Source organism: Falco rusticolus, chromosome 19 (assembly GCF_015220075.1).
Source record: "Falco rusticolus isolate bFalRus1 chromosome 19, bFalRus1.pri, whole genome shotgun sequence".
Lineage (NCBI taxonomy): Eukaryota > Metazoa > Chordata > Aves > Falconiformes > Falconidae > Falco > Falco rusticolus.
Window position 1 is genome coordinate 1,373,949 of NC_051205.1, and position 13,361 is coordinate 1,387,309.

Here is a 13,361-nt window from a genome sequence, read left to right on the forward strand (position 1 = left end):
GGAAGGGAAGGGAATTTGCTAAATTCCTGTGAGAAATCAGGGTTAGAGAACTTGTTTCGAGGCTCTGGGGTGAAATAAACCAGAAGCATCATTTGTGAACGGTTAAAAAAAAAAAACCAAAACCCAAATATGAAGTGGAATCTGGCTGCTGCCAATTGGGATGTGACTGCTTTGCAGAAGAGTCTTTGGGCTGTTTGTCGCGAGTGGGTGCAGAGATAGAAAAGCTGTTCGTGTTGGCTGCGGCGGGACTGCGGCTCCTTGGGAAAGCTGCAGCCAGGGTTTCAGTGGTTTTCAAATAAAAGTGTGGGGGGAGGGTCCTGCTTCCCCCCTCCCCAGGAATGCCACCCGTCAGCCCCGCTCGCAGCGCCGGAGGGGTCAGCTTGGACCCGTCGTTCCCCGCCGGGGAGGTGCGGTGTAACGGGATGGCGTGCGCCTCTGAGAATGCTTCTGCTTCGTTTTGCTCAGGAGATCGAGCAGCGACTACAGCAGCAGGCAGCCTTGTCCCCCACTGCAGCTCCAGCCGTCTCCAGCGTCAGCAAACAGGAGAACATCATGCGGCACCACACGCTCCGGCAGGTGAGCGCCGTCCCTTCTCCCATCGCTCCAGCGCTGCGCGGCCCCTCGGGATGCTGGAGGGAGGTGCGAGCATCCCGCTGCCTTCGCTCCCACAGCAGCTTCGGGGCCGGGCTGCCCTTCCTCCTGGCAGCCGGAAGGTTTGCTTTGAGCCCGAGTCCCCTGCAACGTGGTGGCTGCTGGTGGGCTCCTCTCCCACCCCCTCCCCTCTGCATCCCTCCCTCGCCGGTGCCGTGCCGTCCCGTACGGAGCCCGCAGCACAGCACTCTGCTGCCTGCTCACGTGCCTTGAAGAGAGCGATGTGCAAACTATATTTTCCATGTACTGGCCAAAACCGGTGACTGATTCTTCACCCTCTGGCTACGGCTGCTTCCAGGCTGCCTTCCTACCAGCTTTTATTCTCCTCTTCCTCAGGCTCCGCAGCCCCAGAGCACTTTGCAGCGTGGCATCCCCACCTCTGCCCGCTCCATGCTTTCCAACTTTGCGCAGGCACCCCAGCTCTCCGTGGCGGGTGGTCTCCTCGGCATGCCAGGTAACGTCCCCCGTCCATGCCGCGCCGGGATGGGGCTGGGGGCCAGGCGGAGAGCGGGATGGGTCACTCACTCTGTGCCTGCTCTGGTTTTTGGGGAAGGGGGATGTGTTGCCACCAGCACAGGGAAATGGTGATCGTGGTGCTTCGGTCACCAAAGGGGGGGACCTCGGAGCGCAGGGGTGTGTTGGGGGGGTCCCCACCTGCTTTTCTCACCCCTCTGCAGGTGTTAACATCGCTTACCTGAATGCTGGGATCGGAGGCCACAAAGCGTCGAGTTTGGCGGACCGGCAGCGGGAATACCTTTTGGATATGATCCCACCCCGCTCTATATCGCAGTCCATCAGTGGACAGAAATAACGCCTATTGACCGTCCCCCCCTTCCTCCCCACCTCCGTCGCATGCAGTGCCTGTACTGGTGCCTACCGTACACGGGGAAAAAAAAAAAAAAAAAAAAAAAAAAAAAAAAAAAAAAAAAAAAAAAGAAACAAAAAACAAATGAAAAAAAACCACAAAACAAACAAACAAAACAAAAAAAAAAACATTTCAAACCTTCAGCGACCTGTCCTTTTTCCGAACCTTAACTTCTTTGGTTTTCTATAGCAGTGAGAGGTCACGTCCTTTGCCCGAGGTCAGAACAATGTCTGCTTGAAATCAGCATTCTCCATGTGTTAAAGCTTGTTTTATGCTATTTTTTTGTAATGACAAAGCATAGAATTTTTAATTGTGTTGTGAGGTTGGTTGGTTTTTTTTTTTCCTTGGTTTTTTTTTCTTGGGGTTGTTTTTGGTTTTTTTTGTTCCCTCCTCCTTTGCTCAATGGATGGTTAAAACTTTTTTTCCTTTCCAGAGACTTTCTAAGGGCATCCACTCGACTTTAAGTGACCGTTAATTTTTTTTAAAGGGCAGCCCTATGCTGACTTATGGGGAAACGGGGGCAAAGAGTTGCGATGGGCTGGAGCCCGGACCACCGCCCGTGGTGGGGTGCTACAATTCCCTTGGCTTGGCAGACGAAGTCAGGAGCTGCCGACCCCGACACCCGTGCTCCCACCTCTCTTCCCGGAGGAAGGGAAGCCCGGTTTGGTGAGGAGCCGGTGCCCGCGGCCATCGGCACCGACGGGGTCGACTGGACGGTGCTGGCGACCCCCTTGACCGACCCAAGGAGCCCGGCGAGGCGCAGAGGGGTGTCAATGGTACCCGGTGAGCCCCCGGCGTGGCGGGCAGCTGCCGTTGTGCGTGGCGGTGGCGGTGCTTCTCGGCGGGTTCTAGAGCAGACTGCAAATGACCGGTGGCCTTGGGCGCGGTGAGTCCCCCTCCTCTCCTTTCCGCGCTCTTGCATGCTCCGGAGCCGCTTGCGGTCACCGTCACCTGCTGCCAGCCCTCGTGGATGATGGGGACGGCACCGGCATCGCCGCGTGGTACCAGGGCTGTGGCCGGCGGTTAACGAACCCAAAGCAAGAAATAAGCCGCGAAAAGTCGTCTTGAGAAACGCTCGATTTGCACTTAACCTTCACACTAACGGGCCCTCCCCTCCTCTTCCTCCTCCTCCTCCTCCTCCGACCCCTGCCCCAGCCAGTGGGAATCATGCCCTGGCTGCCGGAGAGCCCCCGGCAGAGGTGCCCCCCCATCCCCTCGCCCCTGCCAGGACCCGTTGGTGCCCAAACCCGAGTGTCTGCGCGGGGGTTTGCCACTCCCGGAGTTTCCTGAGAGTTTTCTGGTTGTTTTTTAAAAATATATTGTTTTTTTTAATTAATTTTCCTTTTTTCATTTTTTTTTATTATTATTATTATTTTCCCCCTGACATTCAAATTTTCTCGTGCAATTTTGAAGCGCCAGCTCGCCCGTGGGGAGCTGCTCGACGGGTGGGGGGGGGGCAGGAGCACCCTCCCAGCAATGGGGACAAGGCGTCTTCTCTCCCAAAATGCCACCCCTCCACCAGTGAGGGGGACCCCCACCCCACCAGCAGCCCCCCCCCCCAATGAGCACTTAACCCCTGAGGGGTCTGGGTGCCCCGACCCCCCCCCCCCCCCCCGGGGCCCTCCAGAGGCAAAAGGATTATTTTTTTTTTTAATTTTGGGGTTTTTTTGGTTCTTTGGAAGCTAGTGAAGCGTAGTGGCGTATATATATATATACATATATATATTTTTGTGGGGGTTTTTTGTTTTTAATCTTGTTTAGCTGGCTCCCCCCTTCCATGCCCCCCCCTCCCTGGGATGCTGAGATCCTTTTCCAAGCTTTTCTCACCCTGCTTCCACGGGAGCACTTTGACGAACTGTTTTTTCTTGGCTAAACCTGAATTTTTGCTGATTTTGGGGTGGGTTTGTTTCGTTTTATTGGCTGATCCTCCATCCCCCCCCCCCCCCCCCAGGGTCCTTGGTCGAGCCTCCCGTGTCCCCCCCATATCTCGCTCAAGTGCCATTCTCCCCCATCAGGTGTTACCGAGAGGTGCGAGGTGACCTGGGCGCATGGGTTGAGATGAAATTACAAAAATTATGAGAAAAATTACCCCAACAAACGAAAAAAAAATAACAACGATGAGAAAAACCACAGAAAAAAAAAAGGAAAAAAAAAAAAAAAAAAGAAAAAAAAAATTCCCCAAAACCAAGTGCAATACTTAACGCTGAGGCTCTCCCGCCGGAGCCGGGGGGGCGGCCGCGGGGGGAACCGATGGAGAACAAGACGCCGACTTCATGGTGCTATAAGTGAAATGCGCTCCCGGGGATGGGGGGTCCCGTTTTTGCTCCCCGCCCCCCCCCATCTTGGTGGGGCACGGGGTGGGGGGTTATGGGGCTGGGCTGGGGTGGGAGCCTTGGCCCTGGGGTCTGCAGGCAGTTCCCCCCCCCCGCCCAGCCCCAACAGACCCCAAAGCCGTGCCGGGGTCTCGCCGGGCCCCCCCCAGGCTTCGGCTGTGACCTGCGCAGGTTTAACAGGTTTTTTTTTGTTCTGTGTTTTTTTTTTTTTTGTTTTTTTTTTGTTTTTTTTTTGGCTTGAGCCCTCCCCAGCCCCAGGATGTGATGTACGGTAGAAATCCCCCCCCCTCCTTTTTACCCCTCTCCTCTGGATGCAGAAATAAGGATTTCTTCCCGCTTTTGTTGCATTTCTTTTACAGCTAGGGGTAGATCCGCTTGTGAAAATGCTTTTATTGGGATTTTTTTTTTTTGAGGGGAGGGGGTGGTGGTGGGGTGGGGGTTGTTTTGTTTTTGGTTTGGTTTTTTTTTTTTTGGGTTTCCTCCAAAGCGCATAACCCGTTCCTCCTTCTAACTTCTCCCCCCTGCCCCCCCCCGGCCCCGACCCTTCATTAGCTTATGATATTGCTGCCGAAATGTTATAACAAGGACTCATTCGTGTATATAAGCTATTTCTCGACACGTTAAAAAAAAAAAAAAAAAAAAAAAAAAAAAAAAGATAAAAAAATACAAAAAAGAAATAATAAAAAAAATTGTACATTGTGTAGAAAAAAAAAAGACAAAAGAAAAAAAAAAAGAAAAAAAAAAAGAAAAATCCGGAAAGCGAACCCGCCTAGCCATGGGTGTTGTGGAAGTCGTCACGTCCTTCTCGTAGTGTGACCTCGTGTGTATGACATGAAACGTGCAAAAGGGGGGTTCCCGGCGGCTCGGCTCGGCTGGGGGGGGGGATGGTGCTGGGGGGGGGGGGGGACATGGGACCGGTGGCCCCCCCCCGGCCCCGGCGATGCACTGGTGGCGGCGGCCACCTCCCGAATCTGTGCCTTTCACACACACGCAAACTGGGACCCCCCCCGCGGCACCAGCAGCCCCGGAGGCAGGGAGGGGGTGTCCCACAAAAATGAGGGGGGGGGGCAGCGCGCTGAGCACGGGGGGAGCGGGGCCGGGGGGGGGACGAGTATTATAAACTGTAACTGTATTTGCACTGTTTTTATTATTGCATTGGCATATATACAATATACATCTATAACAACCTGCGGTCTGCGGCCTCCTTCCTCTTCCCCGCCCCCCCCCCCGAGCCCCCCCGCGACCCCCCCCGGAGGTTAACCCCAGCCCTGGGGCTTCAGCCTCTGTTCCCGGGGTCTCAGCTCCAATTTGCACCGTTTCAGCTCAAATTTCTGGATTTCAGGTCAAATTTGTGGGATTTTGGTACCAATTTGTGGGATTTCAGCTCAGATTTGCAGCATTTCAGGCCCGTTTTCTGGCTTCTGGGCAGAATCTATGGGATTTTAAGCCACACGTGGAATTTCACCTCAAATTTGAAGCATTTCAGGCCCTATTCTTGGATTTTGGGCTGAATTTATGGGATTTCAGCTCCAATTTCTGGATTTCAGGCCAAATTTGCAGGATTTTAAGCCAAATTTGTGAATATCACCTCAAATTTGCAGCATTTCAGGCCCGATTTCTGGCTTTTGCGACAAATTTGTGGGATTTCAGCTCCCATTTCTGGCTTTCGGGCCAAATTTGTGGGATTTTGGTACCAATTTTTAGAATTTCAACTCAATTTGCAGCATTCAGGCCCAATTTCTGGATTTCAGGCTGACATTATGGCATTTTAAGCCCAAATTGTGGGATATCACTTCAAATTTGCAACATTTCAGATCTGATTTCTGGATTTCAGAGCAAATCTGTGGGATTTTAGGCCAACTTTCAGGAATTTGGGCCAACTTCCTGGCTTTCGGGCCAAATTTGTGGAATTTTAATCCAATTTTTTGGGATTGCAGCTTAAATTTGAGGTATTTCAGCCCTGATTTCTGGCTTTGGGGCTGAACTTGTGGGATTTCAGCTCCAATATCCGCTTTTTGGGCCAAATTTTCAGGATTTTAAGCCAAATTCATGGGATTTTGGCTCCAATTTGCAGCTTTTCAAGCCCAATTTCTGAATTTCAGGCCAAGTTTGCAGGAGTTTGGTACCAATGTCGTGGAATTTAGGCCAAATATCTGGAATCCAAGCCAAATTTGGTGGATTTCAGCCTTAATTTGTGGGATTTGAGCTCAAATTTGCAGCATTTCAGGCCTGATTTCTGAATTTCAGGCCAGGTTTATGGGGATTTGAAGCCAAATTTGTGGAATTTCACGTCAAATTTGAAGCATTTCAGGCTCGATTTCTGGATTTTGGGCCGAATTTATGGGATTTCAGCTCCAATTTCTGGCTTTCAGACCGAATTTGTGGGATTTTAAGCCCGATTTCATGATTTCAAGCTAAATTTGCAGGATTTTAAGCCAAATTTGAAGCATATCAGGCACAATTTCTGGCTTTTGGGCCAAATTTATGGAATTTCAGCTCCGATTTCTGGATTTCACGCCAAATTTGCAGCATTTCAGGCCGATTTCTGGATTTCAGGCTAAATTTGCAGGATTTTAAGCCAAATTGTGGGATTTCACCTCTAGTTTGCAGCATTTCAGCCCCGATTTCTGGCTTTCAGGCCAATTTGCAGGATTTAAGCCTAATTCATGGGATTTCAGCCTCAGTTTGTGGGACTTTGAGTCCAATGTGCAGCATTTCAGTACCAATTGCTGGCTTTCAGGCCAAATTTGTGGGATTTAATCTCATATTCGCAGCATTTCAGGCCCAATTTCTGGATTTCAGACCAAATTTGCAGGATCTTGGTACCAATTTATTGGATTTTAGGTGAACTTTCCAGAATTCTGGCCAAATTTGGTGGATTTCAGCCTAAATTTGTGGTATTTCAGCTCCAATTAGCAGCATTTCAGGGCTGATTGCTGGATTTCAGGCCAAGTTTATGGGATTTTGGTCTTAATGTGTGGGATTTCAGCTCAAATTTGCAGGGTTTTGGTACCAATTTGTTGGATTTTAGGCCAAATTTCAGGATTTAAGCCAAATTTGTGGGATTTCAGCCTCAATTGGTGGGATTTTGGCTCCAATTTGCAGTGTTTCAGGCCCAATTTCTGGCTTTCAGGCCAAATCTACAGGATTTTGGTACCAATTTGGTGGGTTTCAGGCCAAATTTCAGAATTTAAGCCCAATTTGTGTTATTTCAGCCTTGATTTGTAGTATTTTGGCTCCAGTTTTCAGTATTTCAGCCCCATTTACTGGATTTCAGGCCAAATTTAAGAATTTAAGACCAATCCGTGCGATTTCAGCCTCAGATCTTGGGATTTTTGGTTCTAATTTGTAGGATTTTATGCCAAATTTCTGGATATTGGGTCAAATTGGATGGATTTTGGTGTCACGTGGTATTTCAGCCACAATTTGTAGGATTTTAGCCCAAATGTTGTGGGTTTTGCCCTGACTTGCAGGCTGTTGGTCCTGTACTTTGGGCTGTCAGGCTGGATTTGCAGGGTTTCAGCTCCAGTTTGCAGGATTTTGGCCCAAATTTGCAGGATTTCGTCCCCAGTTTGCAGGGAAATGGCACAAAAGCAGCTTTAGGGGAGGTGGGGGTGAGCATGGGGCAGCCCTGGACCCAGATGGGTTGGGGGGGAAAGGGGGGAGGGGGGCAGGGTTGTCCCCCCATTCCTGGCTGCCATCAGCTTCGGGCTCCCCCCCCCTCTGCACCCCCCATCTCCTTTCCCTGGTGCTTCTTCCTCCCCCAGGTTTGCACCCCACCATCTCTGGTGTGACCCCAATGGGGACATCCCTGCTGTGCCCTCCAGCAGAGCTTTGGGTGCAGAGCTCCCCCCCCCCCCCCCCCCCCCCCCCCCCCCCCCCAGCTCCCATTGCTCCCTCCCCTTTGGGGTGCACCATGCCATGCCCCTCCTCCACAATTACTCCCCACACTACCAGCCCCCCACAAGTTTGGCCCTACTGCTGCCTCCTGCTCCCTCAAACCCACCCCCCAGCTCTGCGGTAGCTTTTTTTGGGGTAGGGGGACAACCATCCCCCCCAACCTGAGCTTGAGAACTGGGGGGGAGCAGCCACAAGTGACCCCCAAACTTGCACCTCCAGCAAAAACAGTGGTGCAGGGAGTGTGTGTGTGGGGGGGCATAGCTGAGCTGATGGGGGTGGGGGGGGGGACACTGGGCCTTTTGCACAAATTAAAGGTTTTGGTGGGATTTTTTCCTTTTTTTTTTTCTTTTTTTTTTTTTTTTTTTTTCGCATTGTGTTTAAAATCCGGTTTAATGACAAAGCGAAGCCGGTTCGGCGCTGCCGCCAGGGGCTGTGGCCACTGAGGACAAATAATAAGCTAATTTTTGGAGAAAGGATGAAAATAAAATTAAATAAAAATTTTAAAAAAGCAAAAAAAGCAACCTTTGTAATATTTATCACTTGCAAGCTATGTTTAATAAAGAAAGGAATGGTTTATAACTTTTGATGCGCTGGTGTGGTGAGTTGGGGTTGGGGGTGTGTGTGCCCTGGCTGGGGATGGTTTGGGGGGGATGGAGCCCCTGAATTGAAGTAGGGACCCTCCTCATCCTCAGGGGGATCACCTGAGCCCCCCCACCCCCAGGGGTTGGGGGGCTGATGGCGTTGGTGTCCCCATCCTGGAGCCTTGAGCCCTTGGGTGAAAAACCCCACCCCCGCCTTGGGGGGGACACCTCCACCCCCAGCCCTGCAGTGGGATGGGGGTGACAGCGATGAGACTTGCTACAAAAGTTTATTTGCCCAAAAAGAGAAAAAAAAAAAAACCCGAAAAAGTTTGTTCATATAAAGAGGGGGACTCTGGCCTGGGGGGAAGGCACTGGTGGCTGGGGCAGGTGACCCACAGGTGGGGACAGGGGGGACAGGATGCACACAGGGACAGTAGGACGGACACAGTGACCCGCAGGACAGAGATGGGGACCCCCAGGATGGATGTGGGGTGCCTGGGGACGCCAGGATGGATGTAGGGAGCTGCAGGACGGATGTGGGGACCCCCAGGATGGACGTGGAGTGCCTAGGGACAGCAGGATGGCAGGACGGATGTGGGGATCCCCGGGAGGGACATGGGGACAGACAGACATGGGGACGCCTAGGATGGATGTGGGATGCCTGGGGATGGCAGGATGGATGTGGGGACCTGCAGGACAGATGTGGGGACCCCCAGGATGGACGTAGGGACCCCCAGGATGGATGTGGAGTGCCTAGGGACAGCAGGATGGCAGGACAGATGTGGGGACCCCTGGGAGGGATGTGGGGAGCTGGGGACAGCAGAGTGGACCTGGGGACTGTAGGGTGAACATGGGGACAGTGGGATAGACCTGGGGACCTGCAGGATGGATGTGGGGACCAGGGGATGGCCGGACAGACCTGGGGACAGCTGGACGGATGTGGGGTACCCAGGGACGACGGGATGGAGGTGGAGACCTGCCAGATGGACATGAGGGAGCCCGCGTGGCAGCTGGTGCTGGTGGGACAGACCTGGGGTGCTTTGGGCACCCGGTCCCAGGACACCCATAGGTGCAGGGCACCCAGGTGGGGTCTAAATGCGGAGGCGCCCCTCCAGGACCCCCTCCCAGAGTGCGGGGCCAAGGGGCACGTAGGCTTTGGTGGTCTCATCCAGCAGGAAGAGGGGGTCGGGGACACGAGCCGGGTCGAAGCCTTCCTGCGCCAGCCGCACCTTCTGCTGCTTGAAGGTCTCAGTCATCGCCAGGCGCTCCTGGGAGGGCGATGGGGTGGGCTGGGGACCCCCTGGTCCCCCCATATCCCCCGGGGACCCCCCAGCCCACCCCGTTACCTGCAGCCGGAGGAAGCGGGGCCAAGCGTAGGGCGGCAGCAGCTGCTCCACGTGCCGGTAGAGCGCGGGCCCGTCCAGCCGGCAGCCGGGGCGCAGCACCAGCGCCGCCATCCCAGCGCGACCCTCGTGGCCTGCGGGAAAGGGCAGGGCTGGGGTGGGGGCACAGCCGGGCTGGGGGGCAGTGACACTGGCCCTGGCATGGGGGGGCATCGGTACCTGGCACAGTGACGCCGTAGACGGTGGCTTCTTGCAGGGACTCGTGGGCCACCAAGGCTTCGGCCACCTCCGTGGTGGCCACGTTCTCACCTTTCCACCTGGGAAGGGCATGATGGGGATGAGCAGGATGGGGATGAGCCCCCCAGCCATGCAGCGGAGGGGGTGTGGGGCTGCTGCACTGTCCCCATGGGGCAAGGCAGAGGTGGTGGGGGTGCCCCCCCCATAGGTGGGGGGCTCTGGCACCTGTATGTGTCCCCGGTGCGGTCACGGAAGCGGACAAACTGAGCCGCATCCTGCTCCATCAGGTCGCCGGTGCTGAAGTAGGTGTCACCCTCGGCAAACACCCCCCGCAGCAGCTTCTGCTCCGACAGCTCCCGGCTGCCGGCGTAGCCCAGGAAGGGGGTCCGGGGGGTCACCGGGGCGATCAGCAGCCCCGTCTCGCCTGCAGGGATGGGGACACGTGATGGGGGGCACCCATGGGGAGACCCCCAAGCCCACCACCCTCCATCCCTGCACTCACCTGTCCCTACACGGATGCAGCGCCCGGCCGCGTCCCGCACTGGTGCTCCCTCCGTCACGTCGTAGCGCACGATCTCGAAGGGCGAGAAGAGCTGGGGAGAGGGGCCGGGTGGGCGTTAGCACCCTGCTGAGCCGGGCGCGGGGTGGGGGGCCACAGCCCCCTCCCCTTTTACCTTGTAGATGAAGCTGCTGCGGCCCACGGCGCCCGGGGTGCCGGTGTAGTTGAAGAGGGTGACGTTGCCCTCGGTCATGCCGTAGGTCTCCACGATGCGGATGGCGCCGAAGCGCTGGAGGAAGCTCCGCCAGACGTCGGGGCGCAGCCCACTCCCCACCGCCAGCCGCAGCCCGTGCTCCCGCTCCCCAGGGCGCTGCGGGGGGGCAGGGTCAGATGTGGGGGTGCCCCCCCAGGGTCACCCCCCACCCCAGCTCCATCCCCCCGACCTGGGGCTGGTTGACCAGGTAGCGGCAGAGCTCCCCGATGTACTGGAAGACAGTGACGCCCTCGGCACGACAGTCATCCCAGAACTGGCTGGCTGAGAACTTCTCCTTCAGCACACAAGTGGCTCCTGCAGAAAGCCGGGATGGGGTGGGGGATCAGCACACGCTCCCCCCCCAACATCACCGTGCTGGCCCTGGCTCCCCCGGCCCTGCTCACCGATGCCGATGCAGCCGACGATGCCCAGGAGGGACCCGGCCATGTGGTAGAGCGGCAGCGCCAGGTACACCACGTCCCGGCTGGAGGCTCCCACCAGCTCGTAGAAGCTCAGGCACATGATGGACTTGAGGTGGGAGACGCGGGCGGCTTTGGGGAGACCTGGGAGGGGGACGATGGCGTTGAGCCCCCCCCTGGCTCACCCAGGGCACCCCACCCCGCCAGCCCCAGGCACCCACCGGTGGTGCCGGAGGTGAAGATGTAGAGGCAGGTGTCGTTCATGTCCTCGGGCTGCCAGACGTCCTCGGGCTCCAGCTCGTCCGAGGCTGCGTCCAGCAGCTCCTGCAAGGCCACGACGCCGGGGGGGTACGGCCCCGCGCCCAGCACCCACACCACAATGTCATCCTCCTGCAGGCTGGGCAGGATGGGCTCCACCGCCGCAAACAGGTCTGGGGTGAAGGGGGGTACAGGCTGGCGGGGGGTAGGTCCAGGGCGCAGCCCATGGCACCCCCGAGCGTGGGGTGGGGATGGGGACCCTCCCCACCCGTGCCTGTGGGTAGCACCCCCACCCAGGGCGACCAGGCAGGGCCCATGTGGGGCTCAGCAATAGGGCCAGTTGGGGGGGGGGGGACCAAAACATGGCACAACTGGAGGGACCCGTGTGTCCCCCCCCATCGCCCCTGAGCTGAACCACCCCCGGACCCCCAGGCTGGCCGGACTCCCCCTCCCCTGGAGACCCCCAGTGCCAACCCGGTGCCCCTAAGCCTGTCACCCACAGTGGCCCCGGCACCACCCTGCTGCCCCCGGTACCTTCCCACCCCCCCATCCCCGGTGCCCACAAGCCCCGTCCTTCATCCTTCGCTTGTGCCCCCGGTACCAGCCTGTCCCTTGAGCCTTTGTCACCCCCAGTGCCCCCCCATCTCCTGCAGCCACCCCCTCGCTGTGCCCCCCCCATCCCCGGTCCCGCAGCCATTGCAGCCCCCTCCCCATCTCCCCCCGGTGCCACCCTCCATCCTTGGTCCCCCTCCACCCCCAGAGTCATGCCAGCCCCCTCCCCAACTCCCCTGGTCCCCCTGCAGCCCCTGTCCTCCCCGCAGCCATTGGAGCCCCCTCCCCATCTCCCCCCGGTGCCCCCTCCATCCTTGCTCCCCCTCTGCCCCCAGAGTCATGCCAGCCCCCTCCCCAACTCCCCTGGTCCCCCCCGCAGCCCCGGTCCCATTCCAGCCCCCTCTCCATCACCTCCCCCCGGTGCCCTCCCTCGTCCCCGGTGCCCACCCCCCCCAGCCCCCTCCCCGGCTCACCGTCCGCCACCAGCAGCGCCCGCGCCCCGCAGGCGCGCAGGCAGTGCCGGAGGGCGGCGGGGCGCAGCGCCGTGCCCAGGAAGGCCGGCCGGGCCCCCAGCGCCGCCAGCCCCAGCCACCCCCAGACGAAGCGCGGCTCGTTGCCCACCAGCAGCCCCACGGTGGTCCCCGGCCCCAGCGCGCCCCCCGCCAGGGGCCGCCCCCGCAGCGCGTTGGCTACCCGCGCCACCCGCCGCGCCGCCCCCCCGTAGGGCTCCGCGCCCGCCGCCGCTCGCAGGAAGGGCCGGCCCGGGGCCTCCCGCGCCGCCCGCAGGAACCGCGCCGCCAGGCTGCCCCCGCCGCCGCCCGCCCGCCGCCGGCACCGCGCCGCCCGCGCCGCGAACGCCAGGTCGGCCCAGAGGTGCGGGCGCAGCAGCCGCTGCAGCAGCACCAGCGCCAGCACCGCCGCCAGCGCCGCCAGCGCCATGGCCCGCCGCCGGCACCCGCCACGCCCCCGGACCACGCCCCCGCCGCTGGGCACGCCCCGGACACGCCCCCGCCACGCCCCACGCCCCCCCTGGGGCACGCTCACCGCCACGCCTCCGGCACGCCCCGGCCACGCCCCCGTCACAGCCCGGCCACGCCCCCCCGCCGTACGGCCGGCACCCCCCGCAGGGACCCCGCGCTCCCCGCCCCAGCCCCGCCCCCCCCCGGGACCCCCATTCTAGCCCCTTGTCCCCCCCCCACTGTGTCCCCACGTCCCCCACCCCAGTCCTGCCCCGCCCCCCCGGGACCCCCATTGTAGCCCCTTGTCCCCCACTGTCTCAGCCACCTCACCCCCCCCCGCCCCAGCCATTGCCCCCCCCCAGACCCCCATCGTGTCCCCATCCTCCCACCACTGCCCCTCCCCCGCCATATCCCCCGGCCCATGCTCCCCCTCACAGCCCCCCCATTCCGCCCCCAGCCCCTCCATCATGTCCCCACCCCCTTCCCACTCACCCCAGTCCCCTCCCCTCCC

General features: G+C 58.5%; 2 protein-coding genes across 4 annotated transcripts in view; one reads left to right on the forward strand and one right to left on the reverse strand.

The window, feature by feature from the left end:
- Positions 1–3,794, forward strand: part of GATAD2B (GATA zinc finger domain containing 2B) — a 42,349-nt gene extending 38,555 nt beyond the window's left edge. For 2 of the 3 annotated variants that reach the window (XM_037370787.1, XM_037370788.1), the window contains exons 9-11: positions 466–576; positions 988–1,105; positions 1,329–1,462. In XM_037370787.1, coding sequence (XP_037226684.1) covers positions 466–576; positions 988–1,105; positions 1,329–1,462 — 363 coding nt within the window. Of the gene's footprint in view, positions 1–465; positions 577–987; positions 1,106–1,328 lie in introns of all 3 variants that reach the window. The other variant, XM_037370786.1, reaches the window with a different exon arrangement.
- Positions 3,795–8,598: 4,804 nt separating this feature from the next.
- On the reverse strand, positions 8,599–12,865 carry SLC27A3 (solute carrier family 27 member 3). Its single transcript, XM_037371191.1, has 10 exons — positions 12,365–12,865; positions 11,303–11,512; positions 11,067–11,225; positions 10,853–10,977; positions 10,585–10,779; positions 10,413–10,503; positions 10,136–10,334; positions 9,893–9,990; positions 9,677–9,807; positions 8,599–9,598 (listed from the first exon to the last, which is right to left on the reverse strand). The coding sequence occupies exons 1-10, from the start codon at positions 12,828–12,830 to the stop codon at positions 9,422–9,424; spliced, it is 1,851 nt and encodes a 616-aa protein (XP_037227088.1). The 5' UTR covers positions 12,831–12,865; the 3' UTR covers positions 8,599–9,421.
- Between the last annotated feature and the right edge of the window lie 496 nt (positions 12,866–13,361).